Source organism: Pelmatolapia mariae, linkage group LG10_11, assembly GCF_036321145.2.
Source record: "Pelmatolapia mariae isolate MD_Pm_ZW linkage group LG10_11, Pm_UMD_F_2, whole genome shotgun sequence".
In the NCBI taxonomy this organism is placed as follows: Eukaryota; Metazoa; Chordata; class Actinopteri; order Cichliformes; family Cichlidae; genus Pelmatolapia; species Pelmatolapia mariae.
This window is the reverse complement of record NC_086236.1, coordinates 20298778-20321233: the sequence shown is the minus strand read 5'-3', so window position 1 is coordinate 20321233 and position 22456 is coordinate 20298778. Positions and strand designations below refer to the sequence as shown.

Below are 22456 nucleotides of genomic sequence, written 5' to 3'. Positions count from 1 at the left end.
GTGTTGGATGTAAAAAGCAGGCTAGAATCATGGCGGCGGTCAACGACGGTCCAGGCGTGGGATTTCTCTCGTGGAAATGTGCACATTATTTTTTCCTTTCTATTGGTAGGTGGCACAGTGCACTTGTGGCAAGTAAGCAAGCCAGAAGACTGGCAATCCTGCTGGGTATCCAGTTACGGAAGCAACACATTAACAAGAGAATTCTGAGTAAAATCAAAGTTACTTTCCCTAGTAACTAGTTACTTTGAAAGTAACGAGTAACTTGAAGTAACTGAGTTACTTTTTTAGAGAAGTAACTAGTAATGTAACTAAGTTACTAATTTAAAGTAACTTACCCAACACTGTTTATAAGTGCACGATGGACAACTTTTATTATTATCTGCAAAACCTCAGATAAACAGGAGCATTACAGACAATGTACATCGTTCATCTGTCAACAAAGCAGGGCTGCAGAAACACTGCTGATGAGAACATTGAAAGACAGCAAGACGATCAATGGAGAAGTCATGAAATTATAATAATACGTTATCATAATAATACATGCATTCATTGCTGTGGAGAGTTTATGCATACTTCTATTGGCGCTCATGTTATTAGATGCATAAAAATAAGCTGTCAGCAGTGTGCATCATATCAAGTTAAGTTTCTTGGGAAGTGTATTATCAGTAACAGTAGAAGTCCCATTTCTGGAAAAAAGAAGATACACTGAATCAGGAGAAAGCACTAAATAATTCATATGCGCATGTGTGTGTGTTCACCTACAGTAGTTTTGACTTCAGTTGTGGCTGGCATGAGAGCATGTGTCTCCTCCACTACACTGCTGGGGAAGTGGCCAATGCGAGCTTCCTGTTGTCCATAATAGGAGTCTTGTACCTGGGAAAAGATGACGAAGATAACATTTGTTAGATAACATTCAAAACTTTTAAATGTTTTGCTGCACATGGAAGCCCAAGCCTGTGACGTTTTCACAGTTTTATGGTTAGAGCCGTGCCCAGGCCATTTATAGCCACATAATTATGTCACTTTTACTCACGCTGCCAGCCCAGAAGAGATTCCCTCTGTCTTTAAGCATTGCATAAACATAGACAAGCTGCCCCTGCCTGATGGGGATGAACCTGCAGTCTCCGGGGTAGTAGTCCTGCAGTGCACGAGCTATCAAGATAGGGTCTGTGCAGAGACAAATGTCATGAGCTATAATGTGATATGAATCTGAACTTTTTTTCAGAAGCAAAATAAACAGTTGATACTTACAGCTGCACTCAGAGTCAGCGCAGAGTTTCTTGTCAGAGAGTTTAGGCATTTGCTTTCCAGCTTCAGAGGTTCCCAACACAAGGCACAGGGAAAGAGCAAACCACAGTTCGAAAGCCATGTCTTTACGTCAATGCACCTACTGATGGAAAAGCCTTTTTTCTCAGCTAGGAAGGTCCTGGTTTTCAGTCTTCTTGTAAGTCTGTTTGGCCACTCTTAAAATGAAGGTGCAGCAGAAGCAGTCCCCTTTTTCTTCTTCCTCCAACCCTTCCTCATAAATGAGCACACACAGAGCTCCTTTGAAATTCTTCAAGCAGGTAAACAGGATGGGGCAAAGGGGGTGGGGAGTAGACAGACCCCTGCTTGTGTCCTAGACTTTTCCATCTCTCACGCAATGCCCCCCCACCCCCACCCCACCCCACCCCACCCCAACACACACACACACACACACAGTCAGTCAAATAGCAGTGAATTCCTCAGAATTAATCACTTCCTTGTTTAACTGCCTGATATCCAATCAGCAGCTATTAATTTTACCCCCACTTTTCCAGTATTCCCTGTTCTTTCTCTCAGTGCATTCCTCTTGCTTTTTCCCTCGCTTCACCTTTGGAACTCAGTAGGTGGAGCCATGTGCTTTATTTACATAATGAATGTTTCCACTACCAAGGAAACCAGCTGAGCTTCTCTTGCGCAAACACTCCCAAACAGGAAGACTGTACCTGTTAGCCTGCGGTGGCAGAGAGCTGTCAGGTAAGACCTAACTTTTCATTTTTCAAAGTCTGGTGGAAAATAGGTTAACACGGATTCTGTCAACTGTCGTAGTGGCAATAAAGTAGGACTGAGTTTATTACTTGTATTTTAAAGGACTTTAAAGAGCATGTCAACACAGATTCATGATACCAATAGGTAATAACAGGTGAGAAGCAAATAGTGACGTCAGGCTGAAAGACAGACTTGATAGGTGAGGCTGGGGAGACTCCAGATACTGACACTGCTACACTGTGACTGAAATTTAGCTTATACGGTCTAAATTTAAATAAAAATAATCTGGGAATTATTCATGATAGCAGTGAATTATCAAACAAAAAGATTTTTTTAAAAGACTAAGCCTATGCTGATTGTTTATTGATAATTTGACCTAAATGTATTACTTAAGAGTCTACTTGAAATACTCAACACATTGTAGTGATCACAAGAAGTAGCAGTTCACAGTGCCTCTGGAATTTAGGGAGGAGACAATGATAATAGTGCAGGTTGGTGTTTCGGTCAGAGCTACAAAAGCACCTGTCAGACAAAAGATCTCCTTTTAGGCCATGCTGGATTAAATTACCAGAAAGCAGCTAGTGTGATATTAACACAAGGTTTTCTGTGTTATTAAATGTCTTTTCTTGCCCAAAGATGTCCCGGTAAAGACCAGAAGAGAAGAAGAAGTGAACGATATAAACACTGGGACCACACACTGAAGCACAAGGAATACTCTGGATAACAAAAGTGGAACCCAAACACCTGTAAACTAAACCATCAGGAAACAGAAAGTCCTGACTCTCTATCCATTCTCTTCCACCAGTGGGAGACTGAATCACAACTGCAGGACCTGGGATAGTACTTTTTAACTGATCCTTCAACTGTCAGCTATGTTCAGCAAAAACAGTCTTCCCTCACCCAGCCTGGAGGACTCGTTCTTTCCTCTCTCTCCCTCCTCCTCGGTCTCTCTCTCCTTTGGTCTCCCCTCATCCACATCCTCCCCTGGAAGCACTGACAGTGGAGGAGGCATAGAGACTGACCTGATTCTAGCTGCTGAGCTGGGACGGGCTTTACTGGAGAAGAATGAGGAGCTGGCAGCCTCTCTGGAGCAGAGGGAAAGGGAGCTGGAGGTAAGATTAAAGCTACTGTTGTCCCTTAATCTCCCAAAAGGTCATATTTGATAAATACATTTTTACACAAAATGAAATGGGAAGTAAGATTAGCTAAAATTACAAGCAAATCGCTGCATGAAGGCAAAACTTTTGGATGTGGCCTGCAGTGCACAGTCATTCCACCAGTGGGCAGAAGATTTGTCAGATTGCAAGGAGACAATGCAACCGTGATAACCACCCCCACTGGAGGAGAAAGAGCTCCAACAATGTATAACCGCAGACTGAAACTTATACAATGCCTTTAGCTGGCTAATCACTTTAGTGTTGTGAGATTATGTCTGGTTAGCTGTTAGGAAGCTAATGCTAACTTTGTGTCATGAAGCTGCCATAGATCACTAAGGGACTAGCAGACATACCATTACTGACTACTGCTTTACAAAATAACTCAAGTTACACAGTGTGAAAATGCTATCAGAAATAGATATATAGATAGATTTTATCTATATATAAAGTATTTAAACCATTTGTTTTTTTTTCTCTACAGAGATAACAATAAATTTAACATTAAATGTGGCATTACAAAGCAAATTATATCATTCTAGTTCTAGTATGCAGTCTAATCATTAAAAATGGTCAAAGCATGTGACATCAGCTATGTTCCCCAGTTACCATATGTAATCATATGTTATACAGCCATAATAATCTTTTATGCTGGCTATGATAATGATCCATGATTACATGGCAGCCATCATGTCATGATTTCTTAATCCATTGTTATTCCAAATAGTGTTTCTGCAACTGCATTAGAGGTGAGCCAATCAATTTAAATATCGCTAGTATCGATACCAATGCCGCTACTGGTATAGGACTGATACTAGAGTGATAAGATCAATATTTTGTTTCTATCCTCTAAGTTCAGTACGTAGCCTTCTCAATTGGGTTAAACATATTTTTGGAAAATATACCCCAAACATGCACTATGAAAAATGGCTGGACCTTTTTGTGTTGACTGTAGTGTCTGTTTTATTTATAGCCTATAGCACATTCAAACTACAGAAGCTGACCCAAAGTGCTTTAGAGACAGGCAAATTTACATCCCAGGGCTCTAAAAAGTTTTTAAAATACATGCAAAGCTGAAAGGTGTGTTTTATTGTGTCGACAAATAATTGTGCAAAGTAAAAATCACAATGATTTAAGTGGTCATTAAAATGTGTTCAAAATTAAAGTATCATTATCAGTATCAACAATACTGGCCTTTTATTTACTTGGTATCAGATTTGCAGTATTTTGCACTACAGTGCAATGTATGGGACATGACACGGTGCTTCCGATTCCTGATAAGTATGCGTCACTTAACCTACATGCGCTCCAACTTAATGTGAGTTAAGTACATTTAACTTTAGCAGAAGCCATTTAAGTAGATCTTCACCATATATCAGGTTCATGTGTTAGTTATACTGTTTTTACAGGTTTTAATTTTTTAATTAATAAATCTGCTCCGAGTACAGAATCGACAAGCACAGAGAAATAAACAGAAAAGTATTTTTCATGAAATACAATGTTAAATGTTCTTTGAATGTTTTTGATTACATGTAGCTTTTTTATTTTCTGAGTCTTCCTATTGAGCATGCTGGCTTGCTGTCACACTGCCATGTCCAGGAGTGGAGCCATCATTCATGGTATCGGGAAAGTCTGGTTATTGAAGCTGATTCATATGGTGTTTAATACAGGCTTTACAGCAGGAGAAGCACGTTCTTCAGAGGAAGCTGGAGATGAATGAACTGGCATTTGGACAGAGGGAGGCGGAGCTAACTGCTGATTTAACAGCTCTGCGGGCTGAGGTGGAGAAACATCAGAGTCAAGGGCGTGACCGGCGAAAAGATGAAAGCGAGCAGATGACTCAGTTAGCCAACCATAACCAGAGACTGGTTGAGCAGCTGGCAGAGGTTTGTTTTAATGGATCAGTGAATCTCTGCACGTATGTTGCGTCACAGGAAAATGCAGACTAACGGGTTTAGATAGTCCTACTTTTATTATTCACACCTTTCTCACCTTCCTATTTCTCACACATCTAGGCTGTGACACTGGAGCATTCCTTGAGGATTGAACTGCGTACCATCAGAGACGAAATGGAAGAATCATCTTTTAGCCGAAACATCAGCTTTACACAGTTAGAGAACATACAAGCAGAGGTATACCCATAAGTAAAACATTGCATACACAAAAGTTTTGGTTTTATTATGAACAGCACACCCAAAAAGCACAAAGAGCAGCAGTAGCACCACATGAAAGTACAAGACCTGTTTTTTAGAAGCAAGTCTTAAGTTCTCAATGAAAAGTCCACAAACCACATCTTTTGGGAGTCAATTTTCATATAGCATAAGCTAAAATCAAATCTCATGTTCGGATAACTTGAGTCTGGCTTGAGACTAAATACCAGCAAAAATAAGTAAAATTCTTAAAGTCATGGAGGTCTGACAAGTCTTCAGTCACAATAGTTTGTGTCATCATGAAGCATGAAAATCTGGTTACAAAATAACTCTGTAACGAGAAATAGTGGAAAATTCTTAAAATGTTCAGTTGAGGCGTAAAACAACAATCAGGATGCTGATTTTATAAACCTCTTAACAACCTTGAGGTGTGCAGGAAGTAGGCTTTGGGGTGACATCTGGGCTGACAATGCTAAAACAGCTTTTATATTGCTAGTTTATCCTTTTTGATCCTTCTCATACAGAACAGAGTTTTGCAAGAGCGGCTGTCACACATGGAGACACAACTAAAAGCTTCAGGGGAAGACAACCAAAGACTTCGCATGGAGCGAGAGCGCTTGAGAGACAGACTGTCAGAAATGCAGATGAAACTCAAAGAGAAAGAAGCAGAGGTGAGCATTAAATCGGAGGCATATTTAGGATCAGCTGTGGTGTTGACCGATGAAACTTGAGGCAGTAATATCTGTTGCAGGAGGCATTGCTCATCACTAGCAGAGGTCACTAACACGTTCTCGATCTGTGTGTGTGCATGTGCTTGGTGTGTAGATAGAGCAGGAGCAGGGAGTGGTGTTTGAGTTGCGCACCTTGAATCGCTCTCTACAGCAAAAAGCTCTGAACCTGGATGAAGACAGCATCCTGGACAGGACACAAGCAGAACCTTTGTCTCTGCTGAGTGAAATTCAGCAGTCACAGGTGCCCACAGAAACACACACACCAAGTAACTCCACAGTCAGTGTGTACCGATCCTGTGTACCAAAGCTTGTCTGGATAATCCTTGTACTCGTGTATGTTTACATGATCCATCCGATATTGATTTTTGTCTCTTGAGCACAGAGATTTCTCCAGATTCACTGAACCTTTTTGTTATGTACTGTAGCTGATGATGTCTTCACTGTTTTACATTGACAAACATTATTATGAAGTTGTTCCACAATTTGTAGGCACAGTTTTTTTTAAGATTAGTGACCGCTGCCCATGTTTGCTCCTGAGAACCTTTGTCTCTCTTAAACATTCTCTTTTAAACCCAGTCTTTTACCAGTTAACCCAATTAGTTGCAAAATGTTCCCCTAGCTGTTTCATCTTAGTACATATTAGTTTTTCAGCCGTCTGTTGTGAGCATCCAAATGTTTTTGAGAAAACGCTGACATAAATTGGTACAGATCAGGTTATGTATTCAGCATAAGTGACTGTGGTGATCTAGCCAGGTAAAAAGAGTCATTTTACACACTGAAAAATCTCACTTTTTCAAATTTACCTTGCTAATACATTAATCTCGCCCCATAGTGCACAAGTCTGCCAAAAAAGCAACATATTTGCAGGACAAATTTGCATTAAAAGCACAAATGCCTAGTTAAGTGTTGGACCCCTCTGACTTTTTGTGATGTGGTGTATATCTCTCCTGTTACAGGCTAAAGAGGCTCTTCTAGCTCACTCCACAGTGCTGCAAGCGAGAGATGAAGAAATACAGGCACTTAAAGAAGAGGTCAGTGAAACTGTATGCTGTATATACTGTGCTTACTGCTGCAGGAATAGAAAAAGACATATTTGCTGATTTGTCTAGCAAAAACAGACAATATAGGAAGCTCCAATTGAAGTCACGGAATTACATTTTTTAATAATGTGCTATAGAATCAGTATGTTTAAGTTTGGATTAATTTAATCAACATGTGTTATTTGAAGATTTGAGGCTAACTGTGCAATATTATGTAGCCTGTGTGCAGATTATCAATGTTTCCCTCTGCTCAGCTTTTATCTGTGCACGACTTTATAATATCACATTTATTTTGGAGGCCAATCATGCTCTAATATGCAATGTTATAATCAGTGTGACTGATGTATTTACACTCTTTGCAGCTTGAAGGTCAGAGAGAAGAACTCGAGTCTCTGAGGGAGGAAATTCAGCTGTGCGGCCGCAGTTCAGGAAAGCCAAGCTACAGGTAATGCTATGCTAAACCGCTGACTAGTTTAGTTTACTTTCTCTCAATTTTATTTAAACCTGTGGATAAATCTGTTTTTTAAATTTCCATTTAGGTCCTTAGAAAGTGAACTGATCACGGTGTGTCAAGAGAAAGAATCACTAACTCAGCAGCTTCTCAACACCATCAAGCAGAAGGTGGCGCTGTCTCAAGAGCTGGAGGCCTGGCAGGTTTGTGTACCTGGATACAAAACTAGATAGTCTCTTTTGGAAAAATGGACTTTAAAAAATTATTATACTTTTGTAATCTGAACCTTTGCTCTTGCTGCAGGAGGACATGCGGGTGGTGATAAATCAACAGGTTCAGCAAAGGGAGGAGGAGAGGAAGAAAGAGAGCCAGCAAGAAAAAGGTGCTACAGGACTCCAAAGAAGCAAGTCTTTGAGAATAAAGGGAGAAGGATCGAAAGGATTCCTCTCTTTTTTCAAAGATATATAACAGCAAGAAGACTCCCAGGTTTAAATGAACAGTATCCGCATTTATCTTTGCCACTCTGTCTTTTGTGGCCAGATAATGGACACTAATGCCATATTAGCAACAAGTGACTTGTTTACAGACCTATATTTGTATATATGTATATACAATGTATTATTAATTTCATACTTTATATTAAAAAAAGTCTCAACTGAGTGTTGGATATGTTATAATCTGTTCTTGCATTATTTAAGTCATTTCTAGTTTTTTAACCTCCTAGGACCTGGCGTCCACATATGTGGACATTACATTTTGAGTTATTTAGACCAAAATACTAAATTTTGCTCTACAAGGGCCTGATATCCACTTACGAGGACATTATACTGCTACTGTTCTATCAAAATATTAAACGACTATCCTCATCTGTGGCTCTCATTTTTCTTAGAAACAAAAATCAGGTAAAAAGAAAATCTGGTAATTCTTTGTTTTTACATTCATCGGGTCCCAATCAGCCCAAATATCAAAGAGAAATTAAAAATGCATGCCGTGGAAGAGTTCAGGTCTTAGGAGGTTAAAGACAAAAGTTTACAAGAATTTTAGAGGCAGCATGCAAATACGAAGGAATAAGAGATTAAAAAGGACCTATCATTTTCAGGTCTTATCCTTTACTATGTTACACATTATTCAAAGTTCAAAAACAATCCTTTTTTTTTCTTAATCTCACACACATTAGACCTCAGTGCAATCTCACAACACACCATCTACTTTGAACCCACTTTCTTATGACTAGCTGCCCCTGACAAACAGAAAGTGGGATTTCTGTGCTGTTAGCATGAGCTGTGTGCCTTCAGTAAGCATATTAAAAGGTATTCACTCTCATAGCCATCATCCAAATCAAACACAGAAATTTTTTTTTTCCAAAATGTAGCGTCTTATTGCAGTCTGAGGTCTGGGCTTCCATCTATCTTTGTGCAGAATTCGGTATTTGAAACTTTGGCCTTGTTTAAAAGGGACATCCACCACTAAAACAGTATATCAGGAAAAATCATCACAACTTAATGGAAGTTAATGGGAAGGAATATTTGCATGTTGATCCGAGAGTGGAAAATGTTCAGTTTAAGCAAATTCTCAATGAATCTGCAATCTTCAGCTCTAATGATTTAAGTGAAAATTATCTGGCTTTCGTGTTTGTGTCTTGCTGAGCTATGAATAAGCAACAGGACGTAAAAAGGTACCTTGGTGCTGAGTTTAGGTTCAGACTTACTGTCTGTTGAAATGCATGACATACAGTCAAAAGAAACAATGACAGAAATAACATCTTTAATAAATTAAGTTCAAAAAGATAGCCATCCCTTCCATTTCTCACCATGCTGACTTTATATAATGAATAAATCATATATATGCAACATTTCCCAGTTGAAGAGGACTGTAAATGGTTGAACGCAGTACAAGTAGTGCAGGTTGCATACAGTCAGTGTTATCAAATGCCTTCATCTATACAGTATACATACAGCGCAGTCCTCAATCAGCAGACTTAGTGCATAGCCTCTTTCTCAACCCTCAAAACCTTAAATTACTATATACAGTATGAAGCAGCACCTTTCTCTGTGTGGATTGCACACTATAATATGCCAGCACAAAAAAAAAAAAAAAGATCTGTACCCAATCAAACAAACATTCACCTACTCATGCATATTTTTTAAGGTTCTTACTGACGTTTTAACGTGAGCCGACCCATTTACTCATACTCAGATTCAGCATTTGCTGCCATTTGGAATGATCCTCTAAGCATTTGCTTGTGTGCAGATTAGCCCACACAGACTGTCTTTTTATGAGTAAGCGCTGAACTTTTTCAGTTTTATGCTTTCTCTGTTTGTGTCGTGGTTAGAGAGCACCAAATGATTGTACATTCAAGCTAAAATTTAATGTTTTGGCAGGTGAGTTGATGAGCTTTGTTTTTAATTGATACTGGCGCTGATGTAAACCAATCACTGCCTGTTAGATGGGCAAACACATCTTTTGTAAGCATCTTGTGTAAATAGTCTATTAAAATTGTAGCTGATGGGCAAAAACATTAAAAAGACTATTGTTCTTTAATACAGTGTACTTACATTAGATTTGTTTAGGACTACCCATAATATAAAATCTTTATTTTAACTTTACAGTACTGTATGCCTTTTATCCTTTTGGTTCAGTGTCCAGGAGTGGATGCACAGTTTGGGTTTAGGGAGACTGAAACATCTGTGTAGTCACATACTGTACGTGGAGCCCCTTGAGGTGCTCATCCACTCCTCTCAGTGCAATCCTCTTGTTGTCACTCAGTCAGACAAACATCGCCTCCACTTAGAGAGGTAGGTGACTTAAAGAAACAGGAAGTGTTTTGGTGAGGCTGAAAAAGTCTCAGAAGGTCACGTTGTTAATGAAGCCTCTGAAACGTGCCTCTGGACGGATATCCAGGCAGCGGAGTGTAATTCCAGCGGGGGTTAGCTGATGATTAACCCACGTTGATGCCTAGACCCACTTGCAGTTTATCACCTTTATGATTTACAAAGGCACCCATAATTAGTGTGGCTGGGAGAGGAGTCAGGCGCTTCTCCAACACACCTCCTATTATGCACCGGCTGTTTATCATACCTGGATACACACAAAGAAACAAAAGACTCATGCATTGTGCTTTCATAATAGTTAACATCGTGCATGACTCAAAATTATATCAGGAAATTTACCTCGAAAGACCATATTAGCTTCTGGGAGCTCCATCTGATACCCAAAGGATGTTGTGGTCTCCTGTGTCCTGGTACTGGCTTCAAACTCCACCCCTACTTGTATCTGCAAAGCACAAACATACATTAATGATATGCCACTAAAGTAAGTGGTGTTTACGCTTATGGGTGGCACTGGCTGTACCTGTTTGTTGGCTCTGTGATAGTAGCTTGCATGGGCACCTCCTTTGCCAGCATTCAATGTTGCCACCCAGTTTGGTCCTGCATGAAGAGACAGAACACCCACCCACCACCCCCACTGTGGCTAAATCAAAGCTCAACAAAGGAGAGATGATACCAGCTCTGTTAAAATATGATATGTGAGGCAGATTCATGAGTAAAAACAACATCTCACTTGAGTACTGTCCAGCCAGAGTAAGGATGCCTCCTTCTTCTGCCCGTCCCCGATGGTAGACCAGCTCTCCTCCTAACACCAGCCCAGAAGACACGCTCTGCAGGAAATGCGCCACCAGGATAACTGTCCAGGAAAAACACACAGCAAGATAACAGAAAAATCATCAGGGGGCACGTCGGTGAAAAAAACCAGAAAAAGTGTTAAATTATTTTCTTCTCATGTTGCGGGATAACAAAGAAAAGCCAACATCCACCCATCCATCTATTTCCTGCCACTCTTTCAGGTCCATGTGCAGCTTTCTAAGTAGAGATGCCCAGACCTGCTTTTCCACACCACTTCCCCCACCTCTTATGTGGAGACACTAAGTGTTCCCAAGCAAGCTGGGACTCCAGCATGTCCTGGCTCTGCCCTGGGGCCTCTTTCCAATAGGACATGTCTGCAACATCTCACCTAGGAGGTGCCCTGGAGGCATCCTTTTTAGATGCCTGAACCACCCTAACTGGCTCTTTTTAATGTGGAGGAGAAACTACCTTCCTGAATGACTAAGCTTCTCAGGGTGACTCGAGAAGCTGTTTGGAGGAAGCACTTCCACTGCTCCACTCTTTCTTTAGTCACCTATGACAGCTTCACTTTCATGCTCATGTCTCTCTTTTTCCACAACACACTGGTGTAGCGTTCACATCACTGCAGCCTCCACGCCAAGTTGTTTATCAATTTGTCACTCCACTCTCCTCTCACTCGTGAAGGGGATGCCGAGATACTTAAACCCCTCCACTTGAGGCAACGACTCATTCCCAACTCAAAGTGGGCACACCTCTGTTTTCTGGCTGAGAACCATGGCCTCAGACATATAGGAGCTAATTCTCATCCAACCGCTTCACACTCAGCTGCAAACTGCCCAAGGGCAAGCTGGAGGCCACCGCCTGAAATCTATGACATGATCTGCAAAGCAGAGATAAACCTCTGAGACCTGCCAACCCTCAACCTTCCACCTCATGGCTGCTCATAGAAATTCTGTCCATAAAAATTATAAAAAGAATCAGTAACAGTCGGTCTTGGCAGACACCCACTGGGAATGAGTCTCGCATATTGCCAGCAATCCAGACTAAGCTCTCACTACAGATGTACAGGAACTGGGGCAGCCTGTGACCAGAGGTGGAGTGTTTTTTGCTTAAGTAATGGAGCAGACTGGTCATGCACACATCTGTGTGCATGCACACAGCAGGTGCAGTAAGTTTACATTAATAAAGTATAACTGAGCAAAAGTGATAAAATGTCAGACTGAATTTAGGAACATAAAGTCATCTGTCTGACCATGTTCATCAGTTCCTTTAGCTCTCGCCTCCTGCGATGCATTTTCTCTTTCCCGTTTTCATTCTTAACCTGTGGGACTGTGCTCTATCTAACTTTGATGCCATGTCTCTCCCTTATTTATTCTCTGGTGAATTTGAATTCTTCTGCTTTTCACAGAGTTACCGTCAGAGTTACAAACGTATCTGACAGCTCAGGCGGAGTGCAGGATTCAAATATTCCACCATGTAAACTTGATTGTGTTACAGCTAACCCGTCTATGTATTGAAGTTAGAGTATAACAATGTCAATTGCCATTGTTTATTTATTTTTTCCTGTACACCATGTAATGCTACAATATTATTAAAGTCAGTATTATATACTGAAAAATTCAGACATTAATCTAAGACACTGCTGATCTTGAGTCCTATTATTGGTGGGTATTTTCAACTACATTTTCAAACGCTACATCCAGATGAACCGAATCAACTTTTTGGGTTTCCTTACCTGGATGATTGAGCATGCATCAAGACATATTAACAGTAGCATTTTGTCAGATAATATTACATCTGAGAGAAGAAGAAAAACACACTACATGAAAGTGATCTCTGGCACTGCAGAGCTGTATGAATGCACTCGCGTTCATTGTGGACCATTTTGCATATTTTGACGAAAAATGTTGAACACTGCAAATCCATCGGCTCACTTTAAAAAGTATCTCTAATGGCAGCATGGATGTTGTATTGTGACTCCCAGCGGGCTCTGGAAGGAAATCTAAATACATATTTAATGAAAGTAAGGGCTCAAATAACTGTGTCCATGGACCAGATTTCCTAACACTGCATTACAACAAAGTCCTCTTTTAGGCTTAAGAAACTACTGTCAGGCTTTAATGAAAGTAGCCACAGTGTCGGTTTTGTAGCTGAAAGGTGGGGAGACAGCAGGTAACTTGGTCGCTGATCTTATGGCAAATGTATTATAGAATTTACAACACAAAATGCTGGGAAAATATTTAAACAAATCAAACAAATGTGATTTACTAAGGTTTGCTGCACACAGTTTATCTGTGAATTTAACTCTAAAAAATACCTGCCAGTGCTACCCCTCAGCCTCCTAGTAAAGCTATGACGACAATAGCCTGTCAGTCTTTTATGGCTGCAGGGTAGAAAAATTGTTATTTGGTTGTAAAATTTGTGAAAGTTGTAGTTATGTAGTTTCTTCTTTTCTAAAAACGTCTCTCTATCTGAGTCCTACAGTATATACTGAAATGTCCATCCAAATTCAGCTACTGATGTGAAAATCATGTGTAATATTGACTTTAATAAGCTCCTATACTCTGCAGAAAAGTAAGAAGAAAGAGCACAGCAACAATATCTTTATTAAAAAAAGATTGAGATCTGTTTGTTGTTTCTTCTACACATTGTACAGGTCAGCTGTTCCACACAGATCTGATGCTTGTAAAGTGGAATAGTTTGTAATGATGCAGCTTTCTTATGGATAAATCCTGCGTTCCACCTGAGTCTCAGTCCTCAGGACCTCATACAGCTCACAGCAGTTTCTAACAAACCAGTTCACCCTTGTAGAAGGCATATTCCTTCTTCTTCAACCTCCTCTCAATCATCTAAACTGCCCTCCCTCAACAGGTGTTCTCATTTTTCAGACATTAATTAGTGCTGGTAATTATAGAAAAGCTCTGACTGACTCTTTGTATATAAATTAGCTCTCTGGGACCCTGGCAAGGACCTTTGCAGGTAGGGTGAGGGCTATGATCCCCCTGAAGCTGAAACACACCCTCTGCCAGGTCCACATTAGAAAGAGGGGAACTATCACTCCAGTGTAGAGCACTGTCTCCAACTTTCCATACATCAGACCCTGATGGTTAATCCTCTGCTCATTTTTCCACCTGCCATTTCTCACCTGACTCTCTGAGGATGTCTGGGTTGGCCACCGTCACAGCAGCGGTAAAATCGTTCCCTCTGTACTCAGTTTCGAATTGCCACGTTACAAACTGGGACTGCTGGGTCTAAAACACATTGAGCAGTTCAAAAAATGTTACTCTACAGATAAAGTTTATAACAGAAAACAGAACAGGTATCCTTTCATGGAGGATTATACATTACAAACAGAGAAAGTAAAGACAAGTATTCTGAAGAAAGATGTCAAAGGTGTCAAGATTTGTAATAGCTGTAGGAGGGAACTGAATGAATGAATGAATGCCATGTTTACAGACGTCAGATGTTATGATCACACCTGAAACACTGTTCTGGCTCGCACGCGCTCAGTGAGATGCAGCAGAGCGTGGGCGTTCAGACTACCTGAGGAGTCCATCTCCCCGATCAACGCTGGAGCATCCTGAGATTTGACAAAGGAACAGAATGCGAGTTGTGAACACAAAAAGGCAGCAGCTCCCTCGCTGTTACCATTAAATTTTTTTTTTATGAAGATAGCTTTGTGATGACTCACGCCTGACCTTGTCTTTGCTATAGTCGTCACTCTGCAGGTGCTCCACGTGAAATCGATAATACGACGGACTTACAGCGCTGAGGTGGAGCGTATGGCTGACCTGAAAGCATTCCTTGGTTAATAATTATCACCTTTAAATGCTACAAACTATTTGCATCTAAATTAAAGTGAATGGAAAAAAATCACCTTAAAGAAGCTGCTCAGGGTTTTATTCAGTATCATCTTAACACCCTCAATCTGTTGAGGAAACACGTCTGAAGAGGAAAAAAAACAATCATGTCAAGAAACATTTAGATAATAGAATTTGTATTTCTGTAGCTGTTCACAGCTAGTAACAGAATTTAGAAACATGAGGACTGCTTTATTTAGCCTCAAAGGATTACGAGTAGCTAGAACACACATTATACAAGGAAACATGGAGTTTTATCTATGGTTTTATCTTGTTTTTTTTTAAATAACTTTAAAATAACTTGGGTCAACCTTGCTGCTTTAGACATGCAATAGAAGTAAAACTGAAATTGACATTTAACCTTACAGCAAAACAGTTGCAACTGCAGCGTCTTTTTTGTCTCACTTTAAGCATGGTGAGCACTCCTCACTTCTCCTATGTTAACCAGTGATACCTTTGCAGCTCCTGTGCAACGAGTGAAAGCTGCCTGGGTTGGGAAGGCGGCCATCCCTCCTCTCCCAGCGCGGTGGACTATCCCAGTGAGCAGGGTGTGCGTCCCAGCGGGAAGGAGGTGGGTCTGTGGAGAAAGGCCAGTTCTGATGGCCCGGACTGGAAGACAAAGCCAGAACGCTGCCCATGTGGGTGCAACACTCCCTATAAGACACAAAGAGACAAAGACAAGATTTATTTCTCATACCTGCTAAAAAAGAAAAACTCTGTTGTCCAAGGATAGAACAGGCGAAGAGGACTAACCTCTTCTTAAGTGCATTTATGGGGAAAAAAAATTGATGTTTATTATTTTTATTTAGTCAGCTTTGGTTTTTTGGTTTTTGTTTTTGTTTTTTTGAAAACCTCAATATCAGAATTACAAATTGCATCAAAATTAACAGCACAAACCTACATTTTAAATGTATGAGAGCTTTGTATTGTTATGTCTCATCATATTGGTTTCCAAGGATTTTAAAACCAGGTCTGCATGGCTCTGCACGTAATGCATAGTGTTCTGAGGTTTATATGAGCAGGTGCCGCAGATCCGTCGGCTAGTATGACCTTAGCATCGGTAAAAACAGACATGTATGTGTGCTAACTGTTGTACTACCTACTTCCGATTTGATCGAAAGACCTTAAAATCCCGAGCGGAATTGAGAACCGCACATCAGGAAAACTGTCAGGCGGATTTTCCCTTAATTTCTTTACAAACACCAACTTGAGATGCGAAGCCAGCTGATGCTGAGCTTCACTGATGCTGCAAATAGCTGCCTCGTGTGCCACCCCACAAATGCGTCCCTCTGAAACCACGGCGGGAACCCTGCGGATTTGAAAACTGCACACTTTTACACCTTATTGTATAAAACTGACACTTTTGTGGCCACATTTTTAAAATTGCAGCTATTGACTATTGGCTCCCGTTCAGCCAATTATTATTATTGTATTATTTTGATGTTTTGAGGCCCCGGGAGGGGAGTCTTTTGTTTCTAGTCGGACTATTTTATCTGCGACGCCGCTTCTAACGCAAGCTGCTACAGGTGAGCTCGGTTTCACGTACTGCGGAGCTCGAGTTGGAGAAGGTCATCAGCTTTTATTCTCCAACAGCAGCGGTACTAACAGCGTCTCGCTCGCTCGAGCCTGTCTCAGGCAACAAAAACAAAGAAAAAGCTTAAACATGGTTCCACAACCACAATATTGACCCGTGAAGAAGACTGAAGGTGGCTGCTGTCACCCGCACACGCGGCTCATCCCTTTCAGGGACAGATTTTGGGGACAAGTTTTCACGGAGCTGAGTTTTTGGGGAGCAGCTTTGTTTGCGCTTTACCCTGGATATGTCTCCTTCGCGGGCAGTATTAATGGTGGGAGAAGGGAACTTCTCCTTTTCCGCCTCTGCCTGTCAGTTGTACTCCGGATCAGAGACCACCGTAACGGCCACTTGCCTGCAGCATCAGGAGGAGGCACTGCGGCACGAAGGCGCAGCTGACAACATCCAGACCATCAAGGACTCTGGTACGGCTTTTTACCAGCTGTAATAACTGCTGCTATTTTGAGTTTTATGGAGTTGTGTGCCCCCCCCCCCCCCCCCCCCCCCTTCTTCTTCATTCTTTCTTTTTCTTTTTTTTTGCATACTATCTTTAACACTGTTTGTTCTTTCAGGAGGGACTGTGCTGTTTGAGGTGGATTGCACAAAGCTGGGGGAATGCGCCTCTCTGCAGGGCCATCTGTTTGACCGTGTGGTGTTCAACTTCCCTCACTGTGGGCGAAAGAGTGGGGTTAAAAAGAACAGAGAACTTCTCAGAAACTTCTTCCTCAGGTATGACTGCTTAATGCTATGATCACAACATCCACACATACATCACTTGCATTCATTTCTATCTATGTAAGAAGCCTAAAAGAGGCTGTTGATGCCTCAAGCTCATCATTATTGGGGCTTAAAAGGTTGTATGTGTTTTTCAGTTTGTTTTTATAACAGTTTATATCCCTTTTTATGTGACATGTACTGGAATAATTACAATTTATTGCCTCAATATAATTGATATCATCACTTAAGTAGGCACAAGAAGCAAGATTAAGGTGTTTTAGGCAATTAATGACCAGGTTATGAAAGCTTCTACAGGATGCTCAGACCTTTCTAGCTGTTATTTGATCGAATAGTTGCTGATTTAAATAAAAATGTAAACACTTTTAATGGCACAATAAACAGAGAGAACCTGAAATAATAAAGCTTGTTTTTCTGTGGTAAGGCCTTGTTACCTTGGGGAAAACAGCAGATTTATTGAGAAAATAGCTTTTTACCCCCACTGTCACTATCAAAAGGTCAATTTTTCTTTCTGGTTTTCTGATTTCTGCAGGAGTCTCAGCAGGAGGTGCACTGGCCTGTCAGGAGACTGGGAGTCTCGCACTTCATTAAATGTTTTGTTTTTTTTCTGGCTTGGCACTGTGATCTCAAAATGATATCATCATTGAACCTTGTTTCTTGTGCCTACTGCAACATGTTTTTAAATTATAAATTGGAACCGTTTATATCGGACAGTGAATGGTTGTGCTTGAAATTCTTTTTATTTATTTAGTATAATTCTGCAGAAAACATAAAATAATAAAGCCTGTGGTGACAGGTTAATTTATCTTGCTACCTTGGAAAAAAAGGCAGATTTATTGAGAAAACTGCTTTTCCCCCAATGCCAATATTAAAATCTGATTATCTGCTATCCGGTTTTCTTATCTGGTTCCTTCGGGAGTCTCACTAGCACCACTGAAGCATGCCCGCCTGTGAGGTCGCTTGGTGTCTAGCACTTTATTAAAGTTTTTCCTTGCTTACTTGTTTCTTTTGATCTCTAAAAAATAAAGAGGAAATCAACTTTTTTTTCTTGTGATCACTAAATAACAAACCCGCTATCATGAGAAATCGAGCTGTGTTATGGCAGGGTAACTGAATAATATATTTGCTGCTTTGGTTATTAGAAAATAATCATTTATGTACGTGTCATACATGTATTGACATTTTAAAATGTGAATTTGTTGTTCTTCCAGTTGCGTTCAAGTGTTGGCTGAAGGTGGGGAGGTTCACGTCTCCTTGTGCAACGGACAAGGAGGGACACCAGCGGACCAGCCGAAACGAGAGTGGCACAACAGCTGGCAGGCGGTTGCCATGGCAGCGGAGGCAGATCTAATTCTGAGTGCCATACACCCTTTTGAAAGTGATAAGCACCAGAGCTACAAGTGCACTGGATACAGGTAAGGAGTAAAGGTGAGTCTATGTATAGAAGCAACCCAGCTGTATCTCTTTGTGTGTTTTCCTTGTATGTTTGCATGCCTGGCACTAATGATGATATTGCTGCTGGACAGGAGCCAGGATAAAGGCTTCCATGTGGAGAAAGCTTTGGTCCACATGTTTACTCGCAGCATCCCCTACACCCCTGCTCATTTGCTGAAGGTGGAGGAGGTCGTTGAAGGAGAGAAAGTCCAGTACGAAATACCAGCAGAGCTCAGTGATTACATATTCAGGTACAGTAACACAGTGGCTACCCGGGTGTTTGCACCACCAACACACACATAAATCACATAAATATAATTACAACCTCTTTCATCAGGAGATTTCTCTGCTCAGATTCTGTCCACCCTGTCAAGTTGGTGCAAGATTTTCTTCTCGAAGGTCTGGCGAAGAAATGGCCGGTCTCCATGATGACAGAGAACATCCCCTTCCTCCTCACAGCAAAACAGCTGCAGACACACTGCTGTGGCATCGATAGCGCACAATGCTACTGGATCCACCTGCTTCAAAAAGACCTCACCTCTGCAGACAAAGAAAATGATCCGAGACCCACAGAAACTCTGCTGCCCACATGTCTTACCTCAGATAAAGGAGATAGGGTGAGAATCAAAGGAGTTGAGAGCTTCAGGTCAGCATGCTCTCTTGACATTGATCCTGAAGGGGAAAGTGGTATGCACATGCTACGTCCATCATTGCTTCCTCAGATGGAAGAGCTTCTAGCTAAAAAAGAGGCGATAATTAACGTCGATGGTCATGGTGACTGTGAGGGGAGTGATGAAAGTGAAGGAAATGAGAAGGATGAGGCCTGTGGGAGCTGTAATGGTGTTACCAGCTTGTTATATGGAATTAGTGGTGTGGTTTTCAGAAATGTACCCATCGGCCTCTGGGCTATGCCTGCCTTTCACGAGCTTCTCATCCAAGGTGTTTTTCCTTCAGAAAGTGAGCCGGGTAAATTGCTCGGAGAAAAGCTGGAAACGCTACTTGCTCCTTTTGGCGTCTCCATAGTAACAGAACAGGGAGGTCTGCGTCTGAAAGCGCAGCCAGTGGGTTTGGTTGGTAAGGTGTTTGCAAGCGATGTAAGTGACAACAACAATCATGTCCGCATCACTGCATCCCTAAATTTGGACCTACTTGCCGTGCTCCTGTTCTCGCTCCCTGACTGGAGGCTGCTTTGGTCACATGACCCACGTTTCTTAAAACAATTTTCATCCCACCCATCGCCCGGGACTCCGTTTCATCCTTTTTGCCTGTATCCCGAACCTTTCACCTTCGACATCAGCTTCTGGACTGGGCCTACGTGGGAGGAGAAGAATTTCCACGCGGTGGTCCGAGAGGCTAGTTGTGGGACTGTGGAGCAAGTTAAACTCATTGACAGGTTCTCACATCCTGATCTGAGCCAGACCAGTTACTGCTACAGACTCATCTACCACTCACACACACATGCTCTGTCACACACACGAGCACTCCAGTTTCACAAACACTTGGAGACTCTACTTTCCTCTCGATTACAAGTCACCATCAGGTAGCCATCACTTGAAACTCAGAGAAGAACGGCGATTTACACTCTTACCTTTAAGAGGCATTATCTGTTTATATCTGCATAGAAAATGATAAATGTGTAATCTGCAGCTAAACAGTGTTTACATTTGTTGAGGTGTTGTTTGCTCTATTGTGTCTACATTGTGATTGTAATTCTGTGTATATGTTTGTGCTTCAAGGAAACAATAAATCTGTTATTTAATGTAAATTTTTGGCCTCTGGAGTTACTGTAAAAGAGTAAAAGGCACATATGGTGCACCACATGGCAACATCGTGACACTGACATAAAGTAAACAATTCTCAATAAGAACAGACTGAGATTAGTTAGTGGTCACAATAGCAATAACTGAGCTGTATAATTTTTTGTTAATTACAGGGAATGTTGTAAAGATGTAAAAAAAAAAAAAAAATTAAAATAAAATAATCCCTTTAATTAACTGTGTCACAAAAGAATAAACGCTTACCACAGTACTCTGCAAAAGTCTTCAGCCACCCATAATTTCTTTATATTTTGTGTCCAGGGAGTCAGACTTTCTTGCAGTTTTAAAATAGTCTTGTTTTCTTTCTGACTTCATTCAAACATAAAAAAGAAACCTAATAAGTGTTGTATCTACACATAATAGACAACCTAACAAAAAACTGTTTTAAATTGTACCTTTAGGCACTTTGTTACTAGCAGCCTTTTATGAAAGCATATAATTTGTTCCCATTCCTTTAGTTGAAACATGATGTTGATGTTATGGAGTGATGAATGCAAATTAAAAAAATGTTTTAACTCAAATTTTAATCATATGTACGGAGGAGGTCCGGAGAGATGTACAAGAGTCTCTCTCATCGTTAGGGCTGCGTTTCACCTAGTGGTGTTGTTAAAACTGGAGAAATAATAAACACAGAAAAAGTACCATCAGATTCTGATCCACCATGCAATGCTTTCTGGAAAGTTTCTGATTGCCAACAGCTTTATTTCTTAGCATGTCAATGATAACAAAAACACTGCTAATGCAGTGAAACCATGGCTCGATAGAAAAACTCACTATGTAACACTATCATTCACTGATTGGTCTCCCCAATGCCTCAAAATTTTTGATGTTTTGAAGACATGACATGACAAGACAGTTTACCTAAAAGTGTTCAGGCTATGTTAAAAAATAAAGGTGGTCACACCAAATATTAAAGCACCCTGTGTTTTTGTCTTATATGCTGTATTTCCATATATATTTACACACTTTTCAATATATCACTGAACCTATTTCTTAATTCTTGGAAAATATAAATAAATGAAGGGTGACTTAATACTTTCAAACTTTATAATCCATATAAGGATAATATATTGTACACTTGCCTCAAGATAAATTTCTAGGTTGCTGGATCAGCTGACCTGCTCATCACTTTGCTACAAGTCTCTCTGTGGATGCCTCCGCTTATTTACTCACTCACTCACTCACTTATTGACTTTTTTGACAATGTGGGGCAGCAAATGCAAAGGTTATATACATTTCACTAGAGCAGGTTCTATGAGTCACGGTACTTTCAGCAAGGAAAATGTGATGAAAATTATTACTTGTGAGATTTTTTAAGATGCTTTAAAAAAAATGTAACTTTACTTTGCAGCAACACAGATCAAATCCAAGGGAAGAGTTGCGGAGAAAAGATTAAATAGAGACAATATCATAAGATCTGAAAATTAACAAATGTTTTTAATAGTTGAAACAAAGCCCAGTTTGGTGATTTTTGCAAAAAAATTCAGAGGTCAAAATGTAATTTTCGTAATTCCTCCTGGTTTCATTGAAAGTTTAGTCCGTGAACTGACCTAAAACTGGAACTAAAAATTTATCTCAGGTCTAATTTTCAGTAAGCACTGATGCATGTTTTTATTGAGAGTGAAAATTGCCTTTACAGAGTGCTGTTCGCGTTTATCTGAACTTCTTTGACCTTCCCCCGCACACACATTTCCTTATTTTATTTAAACGTTTTTATTTATTTATTTTTTAATAACAAATACGTTTAAATAAATAAAAGTAATCTAAAGCGAAATGAAACTTTACTGAATCGCAGTAGAGAGTACTTGTAACTTAAGCGCTTAACTGAACTGTATGATTAGAGCTGTCAATAACCGGACACAGCCGAAAATGAACGAA

The 22456-nt window shown here is 40.5% G+C and overlaps 4 protein-coding genes across 4 annotated transcripts; 2 read left to right on the top strand and 2 right to left on the bottom strand.

Moving 5' to 3' along the window:
* Positions 1 to 470: 470 nt before the first annotated feature.
* mia (MIA SH3 domain containing) lies at positions 471 to 1616 on the bottom strand. Its single transcript, XM_063487861.1, has 4 exons — positions 1252 to 1616; positions 1034 to 1167; positions 763 to 873; positions 471 to 686 (listed from the first exon to the last, which is right to left on the bottom strand). The coding sequence occupies exons 1-4, from the start codon at positions 1367 to 1369 to the stop codon at positions 663 to 665; spliced, it is 387 nt and encodes a 128-aa protein (XP_063343931.1). The 5' UTR covers positions 1370 to 1616; the 3' UTR covers positions 471 to 662.
* A 219-nt stretch (positions 1617 to 1835) lies between these two features.
* On the top strand, positions 1836 to 8118 carry bicdl2 (BICD family like cargo adaptor 2). The gene is made up of 10 exons (XM_063487346.1): positions 1836 to 1998; positions 2647 to 3122; positions 4835 to 5050; positions 5180 to 5296; positions 5839 to 5985; positions 6140 to 6286; positions 7002 to 7076; positions 7448 to 7530; positions 7625 to 7739; positions 7840 to 8118. The coding sequence occupies exons 2-10, from the start codon at positions 2883 to 2885 to the stop codon at positions 8002 to 8004; spliced, it is 1305 nt and encodes a 434-aa protein (XP_063343416.1). The 5' UTR covers positions 1836 to 1998; positions 2647 to 2882; the 3' UTR covers positions 8005 to 8118.
* Positions 8119 to 9317: 1199 nt separating this feature from the next.
* si:dkey-71l1.1 (uncharacterized protein LOC569883 homolog) lies at positions 9318 to 16279 on the bottom strand. Its single transcript, XM_063486162.1, has 10 exons — positions 16123 to 16279; positions 15474 to 15673; positions 15037 to 15104; positions 14858 to 14950; positions 14638 to 14739; positions 14305 to 14410; positions 11098 to 11220; positions 10888 to 10964; positions 10707 to 10809; positions 9318 to 10614 (listed from the first exon to the last, which is right to left on the bottom strand). The coding sequence occupies exons 2-10, from the start codon at positions 15655 to 15657 to the stop codon at positions 10475 to 10477; spliced, it is 996 nt and encodes a 331-aa protein (XP_063342232.1). The 5' UTR covers positions 15658 to 15673; positions 16123 to 16279; the 3' UTR covers positions 9318 to 10474.
* Positions 16280 to 16526: 247 nt separating this feature from the next.
* fdxacb1 (ferredoxin-fold anticodon binding domain containing 1) lies at positions 16527 to 20637 on the top strand. The gene is made up of 5 exons (XM_063486176.1): positions 16527 to 17017; positions 17165 to 17321; positions 18539 to 18742; positions 18854 to 19012; positions 19099 to 20637. The coding sequence occupies exons 1-5, from the start codon at positions 16840 to 16842 to the stop codon at positions 20303 to 20305; spliced, it is 1905 nt and encodes a 634-aa protein (XP_063342246.1). The 5' UTR covers positions 16527 to 16839; the 3' UTR covers positions 20306 to 20637.
* Positions 20638 to 22456: the final 1819 nt, after the last annotated feature.

Bases quoted from the DNA above. Each gene is read 5' to 3' on its own strand.
- si:dkey-71l1.1 (XM_063486162.1), bottom strand. From the start codon at position 15,657: ATGGGCAGCGTTCTGGCTTTGTCTTCCAGTCCGGGCCATCAGAACTGG. The intron at 14,411-14,637 runs GTGTGATCATAA...AATGTGTTTTAG, and splicing joins GAGCCAGAACAGTGTTTCAG to ACCCAGCAGTCCCAGTTTGT. The intron at 10,810-10,887 runs GTACAGCCAGTG...TGTGCTTTGCAG, and splicing joins ATCACAGAGCCAACAAACAG to ATACAAGTAGGGGTGGAGTT.
- bicdl2 (XM_063487346.1), top strand. From the start codon at position 2,883: ATGTTCAGCAAAAACAGTCTTCCCTCACCCAGCCTGGAGGACTCGTTC. The intron at 5,986-6,139 runs GTGAGCATTAAA...CTTGGTGTGTAG, and splicing joins TCAAAGAGAAAGAAGCAGAG to ATAGAGCAGGAGCAGGGAGT. The intron at 7,077-7,447 runs GTCAGTGAAACT...CACTCTTTGCAG, and splicing joins TACAGGCACTTAAAGAAGAG to CTTGAAGGTCAGAGAGAAGA.
- mia (XM_063487861.1), bottom strand. From the start codon at position 1,369: ATGGCTTTCGAACTGTGGTTTGCTCTTTCCCTGTGCCTTGTGTTGGGA. The intron at 1,168-1,251 runs GTAAGTATCAAC...GTCTCTGCACAG, and splicing joins CGCTGACTCTGAGTGCAGCT to ACCCTATCTTGATAGCTCGT. The intron at 687-762 runs GTAGGTGAACAC...TCTTTTTTCCAG, and splicing joins CAACTGAAGTCAAAACTACT to AAATGGGACTTCTACTGTTA.
- fdxacb1 (XM_063486176.1), top strand. From the start codon at position 16,840: ATGTCTCCTTCGCGGGCAGTATTAATGGTGGGAGAAGGGAACTTCTCC. The intron at 17,322-18,538 runs GTATGACTGCTT...TTGTTCTTCCAG, and splicing joins CTCAGAAACTTCTTCCTCAG to TTGCGTTCAAGTGTTGGCTG. The intron at 18,743-18,853 runs GTAAGGAGTAAA...GCTGCTGGACAG, and splicing joins TACAAGTGCACTGGATACAG to GAGCCAGGATAAAGGCTTCC.